Source organism: Crassostrea angulata, chromosome 3 (assembly GCF_025612915.1).
Source record: "Crassostrea angulata isolate pt1a10 chromosome 3, ASM2561291v2, whole genome shotgun sequence".
Classification (NCBI taxonomy): domain Eukaryota; kingdom Metazoa; phylum Mollusca; class Bivalvia; order Ostreida; family Ostreidae; genus Magallana; species Magallana angulata.
In genome coordinates this window covers 24,192,096-24,197,989 of record NC_069113.1, presented here as the reverse complement: position 1 = coordinate 24,197,989, position 5,894 = coordinate 24,192,096, and the positions used below count along the sequence as shown (strand labels likewise).

General features: G+C 33.7%; 1 protein-coding gene across 1 annotated transcript; it reads left to right on the top strand.

Moving 5' to 3' along the window:
* The first annotated feature begins 102 nt into the window (after positions 1-102).
* Positions 103-3,938, top strand: LOC128176530 (protein FAM136A-like). The gene is made up of 3 exons (XM_052842939.1): positions 103-251; positions 939-1,079; positions 3,308-3,938. Exons 1-3 carry the CDS (start codon positions 156-158, stop codon positions 3,506-3,508), a joined length of 438 nt encoding a protein of 145 aa, XP_052698899.1. The 5' UTR covers positions 103-155; the 3' UTR covers positions 3,509-3,938.
* The last annotated feature ends 1,956 nt before the right edge of the window (positions 3,939-5,894 follow it).

Below are 5,894 nucleotides of genomic sequence, written 5' to 3'. Positions count from 1 at the left end.
TGCAGCGACATTCATCGTGACTTCATAAGACAGTCATCAAAAAACATAAATTCTTGTAATTTTTTTAATGTAATTACCTTATAAAAATTTTTTCATCGACGTTTTAATTTTGATCGGGTTCGTAATCTATTTAATCCTAACCATAAACTAAAAAGATGGCGCAGAACGTTGAGGACGCGCAAGCACGTGTGCGAGATGCCTTTAACAAGATGATGGAAGGGTTAGACAAAGACATCATTCGCCAGAGACAGGTGATATAGTGTATTGAATGTATTCCCATAGCATGTGCATTACTTTCAATATTGTTTCTTCCATAAATAGAGTTTCTTTAAGGAAGTTCGAATTATCTCTATGTTTCATAATTTTTTTTTGTAAAAGCTCATTATATCTGATGTTATTATTCTCCAATTCATCATTTCGTCTGTGAATAGGTTTTTGTTTTGCACTGATAATGGATGGTCAGTAAATGTTATAGACAAGTTGCAATACATATCAATCACGCAGACGAACTGATGCAACTCTTGTTAGGCCACAGGCACCTAAATTTTTATCAATCAGTCGCTTAATAAGTCATATATCGAAAAATTCTACCCCTACTTTATATTTATATATAGTAGGGTAGAATTTTTATATATAGTAGGGGTAGAATTTTTCGATATTTGACTTATTAAGCGACTGATTGATAAAAATTCAGGTGCCTGTGGTTAGGCTTCAAATAAGAATTTATGAAGATATGCAATTGCTTAATTCAATGCATTGGGAGTTATATAATCATTGAACAGACAATCTTAATAAAAAATACATTTTGCTCGTATCTCCTTTGAAATATGAAAATAGTATATTCTAAGTATTTATAATTGAACTATTTAATATTGCTGATTAGAGACACAGAATAAATATGGATTCACAGTTTATGATAATGTAATATAATATTTCAGGAAGATATGCACACTTGTGCTGCCAAGTGTTACAGTGATAGAAAAAGTCCAATAGAAAGTGTAGAGAGATGTGCAAATATCTGCAATGCAAAGCTACAGGATGCATCAGTTTTTGTTCAGAGAGAAGTTGAAGGTTTCCAGGTAACTGATCTTAAGCTAATCTCACAACACTTGCATGAAAATCAAATTGCTTTAAAATGGTGAGAGAAAAATGACCATGAGACATTTCATAACAAAGCCACCATTCATGTTATAAAATACCATGTTTGTGAGTGTGACCATCTTCTCGACTCAAGAGTTGCTGATCTGCTGAGATTTTACATAATTTTTTGTTAATTATTTGGAGTTTGCTTGATTAGAAACCCTTGACATGCAGGGGAGTGCAATTACCATAGCCCGACACCCAGGCTACCAATTTCAGAGGTTGGGCTAGCAAAAATATTAACTGTGGTAGCCTGTCGGGTTAGTAAATCATAACCAGAGTTGGCAAAATATGCAATGTCCTAGTAGGAAAGGTGTATTGTCATTGTTATCACAGAAGCAAAAAATCTTCTCCTTTTGTGCCATGATAGCCTAAAAATTTCTTACACATCTTTTTCTTGTGCTATATTCTTTTGAGTAGCTTCTACAAACACTCTGCTGTAAGTTTTACCAACAGTGTTGACCAGTGGCTAGATGAGATAGTCGCGCCTCGCTGCACATGGCATCGATATAGTTACCTGTGCAGCTGAGCTGCGTTCAAGATTGTAGCAGCTAGCCTAGCCGCTAAGTAGTAAATATCTAGATCTATTGAATGGACCGCTAGGTCTCAGATTTGAAGTTTGAAATATTCAACTAAAGACTAATTACATCGACGTAATTTGTTAATTTCAAGCAAAAATATTCATGTTTAAATTCAGGAAAACGTTAAAGATGAACAAAATATCACTAAATAAATAGATTTCATGTTAGTTACAAAGTGGTAACTAAGGCGGCCATCTTGAATTTGATGCTTAGCATAAAATATTTAGGCTACGAATATCTACGTAGCGGCTAGGCTAGCTTATTGTTCAACTACGTAGCAGCTACGATCAGGAATGCAGCCCTGTTTTCAAGTGAACACTGTAAAATGATTCCCTTTTCCTTTTGTTTTGAATTGGTATTTCTTTCCTATGTATTTGTTGGCTTTTTAAAAATTTTTTTACAGAGAGAGAGAGAGATTATAAAATTTCTGCTGTAACTATTCTCATGGGCACATTTTAAAGTGACCTGCTTAATAAACTGAAAAAAAAAATCATATTTTGCATATTATTGTTTGTGCATTTTCTATTAATTTCAATTAAATTTACCATTACATAATAAATTGCATAGTTGTATTTTGTACATGATATTCAACAGGATAGAATATATGCATACATAGATAAATGCAGTGATTTTATAGAGTCTGTTCACATTAATTCACAATGTTATGTTCGGGTTTTCTTATCTAAACACCCAAACCAGTTTTGTAACTAAAATGTTTAGCATATCAAAAGAGCAATGAAGTTGAATATTTTTGAACTACATGTAGTCTACTGCAGAAAACATGAAAGTAATTAATAAATACTTTGTATATTAATAATTATATACCCCGGTACACTTTATCAGTATCATTTGTGGGAAAACATTATGTACATAATATTTAGGTTTTTTATAAAATGTAATGTTGACAGGCCCGACAAGAGTCTGGCTAGTAACTTTGAACCTTGAGCTAGTAACTTTGTTACTCCCACTAGCCCCTGGATTAGTGGCCAAAATTTGTAATTGCACACCCCTGACATGGGAAGATGGAGTATATCAATTCATGACAAATACATGTAAGGCATGGCATGAGGATCCCATTAAGAGGGCTGGATGGTTGTGGCCACTTTTTGACTATATTTACCTCCTTTAGATGAAGAGCTATGTATAAAGATATAGGAAAATGTTCAAACTTTAAAAGCTAAAATATTTTGATTTTTTTTTTCAACAATAGTTTATGTCCAAAAATATATTGAATTTAAAAGTTTTAGATCTGATGGGTAATTTCTTGAGACACCCCCCCCCCCCCCCCAATTGTCCTTAAAACTAATTATTTACATTTCTTAATGTTTTAATCTGTTATAGTAGAATTAGAATAATTATTATAGGTAATTGTTGAATTGTCTCATTGGTATAGTAAATACTCTGAGAACTGTACTATCACTACACTGTTAAATTTAGAAGCAGGTCTGTAGGACCCGGTCTGAAATAATTTGAATGACAACCTGGGAGTTACAGTTCCTAACCATACAATCTTGAAGAACTATAGATGTTAATCTTTTACTTAAGATAAAGGCAACATGTTAAAGTTTTCTTATTGCTTCTCTCAGAATCGTATCTCCCGATGTGCAATGGACTGTCAGGATGCAGCGCGGGACAAGATAACTGAGAACACCAAGGAAAGCGACATAGCAAGGTTTAAAGAAGACATGGAGAAATGCGTAGTCAATTGTGTGGACACTCATATAGCACAGCTTCCCTCACTAGAAAAGAGGTTACGGCTCGGACTAACGAAGGGGAAATACGACTGAATCAATGCTGCTTCTTACTAGGATCTTAATTAGACCATTTTCTCTTTTTTTTTTCCATTTTTTTAATAATCAGTTTTAACATTGAAGACATTTTTGTTAAAAGGTGTGTATGTATTAATGAGACTTTAAGTTGTATGAGTTTATTGATAATAAGAATGTATTATTAACGTAATCTAGTTCCATGTGGAACTAAGTTTGTTTGTGAGTGCAGAGCATTAAAACCTATTTACATGGTACAAAAAACTACAACTCATGAACAAAAGCTTAAAGTTGTATGCATTATATACAGGTAGAAGTTTTATGTTAGAATATAATTATACATGTGCTATTGTAAATGTAGTTGATGTACATGAAATCAGGAATTAAATAAAAGGGTATTTATGTATGTCAATGATTTTGTCACACATGGAAAACCCCTTATATTTCAACAGTTAATTTTATGTGATGATTTTGTAGAAGAGATATATGGAATTTATCATTACAATCATATTCAAACAATAATTTTGTAAGTTCTTTTCTTTCATTTTGTAGCTGGCACTTTAGTGTGTTGTAAATATTTGACAGTCAAAAGATAAAGATTCTTTTCAAAGAAAAAGGGTCCAAAGCTATGAAAAGCTGCGAAAGGATTATCTATGAAAATGATGAAAAAGACAGTGGATCATGGATTTTGAAGCCTTTCAAAGTTCAACTCTAATTAACATAATCTAGCATACCTGTGAAAACTCTTCAGACCATAACAGATAATTGGATAAAGTTTTTTAGAAACAAATGGGTTTCAACTGAAATAGTTCTGATTCTAGGGCTAGGTCCTATAGATCATTGAGTAAAGATTGCACTGGTCTATTGAGCCATTCCCTGGATTGGCTTTGAGATACTGAATTGGATCATACATATATGCATCAGTCCAAACTTTGTGTTTGAAATTTGTGTGCATTTGTTCCTAATTTAAATACTTACCTGAGTATAAGGTGGACATTTATTGAATTATTGTTCAAATCGTCTGTGCATTGAATGTAAATTTTACTTTCTTCTCGATAGGACTAACATTCCTGTGTAATAAATCAGTGAATTTGTCCAATTAAACACTTGACTCCTGTAGACTTTAATACATGTCCGTAGTAGTGAACAGTTCAACTGTTAGGTTTCTTCATATCTGATGTTTTTGTCAAACAGCGATTTTATTTGCAAATGCTGGGAGTTACAACAGTATAGTGTAAGTAATTGTGAATTCGATAGGTAAAGTCGCTGAAAACGTAAAAATGGGGTGAATAAACGCAAAGACGTTTGCTAAAAAAAAAGAAGAGGCAAATGCTAACTCCTTCACGTAGCTAAGTTAAAGACTTTTCTTTTGACTAGAAAAAGTCGCGTACCTTCAAATACAATTCATAAAACAACATTTGAATGATGTGGAAATCGGACGAAAAATTCTTCTAAACTATAATGCATTAATTATCTTGTGTGGGAGGTAATTCTGCATCTTTGAATTATTAATTAATTGCGACTGTGGTCTTGATTATATCCATACTAGTGGATGGTACACGTAGCTATTCTTGGAGCAAGAGTCCACCAATCTACGAGGGCTGTCCCAAAATAGCGTAGACAATAGACGTAAACACATCCCGGTAACTTATAACGTGTTCACTGCAATTTAATTAGACTTCTGTGTTTTATTAAATGACCCTTTGGCAAACAATACTGACAAGAATAGAATTCCTGGGCCCCCCACCGGTCAAGCAGTATACTAGTATCGACCAAGGCTGATTTTCGAACTTGACCAAAGTATTAGTGGTATAAACATTTGGTATAAATTTATTGAAAATCCGTCAAATTTTGTAGGCATGAGAGGGCTTACAAGGTCAATTTTTGGATACAAGGGAGTCATTATTGTGATCGAAGTCCCATAACTCGAACAAAAAGTATCGACCAATGCTGATTTTCGAACTTGACCAAGGTAATAGTAGTATAAACATTTGGTATAAATTTAATGAAAATCCGTCAAAATTTGTAGGCATGAGAGCGCTTACAAAAAAAGTGTGACGGGCGGAAACACGGACACACGGACGGACGCCCGGCATTTCTATGTCCCCGCTCCGCGTTGCGGCGGGGGACAAAAAAATTAAATTTGTACTGTGCTTATTCCTTGAGAAAATGAATAATTAGTAACACCAATTTCTGTCAGGCGGTGCAATGTGCGACGTATGCACGTTTAAAACTCCCAGTCATTAGGTTTGTTGCTTAACCTCATCGTTGGCGATAACATTTACGTTTTATTTCCGAAAATGTCTCGCAAAAAATGTGCTTTCTTTAAACATGTACCCTAAGTGCATATTCATATTCATTAATACATTTCTAGTTTTGTTTTTTTAAAATATTTTACAAGTACAAA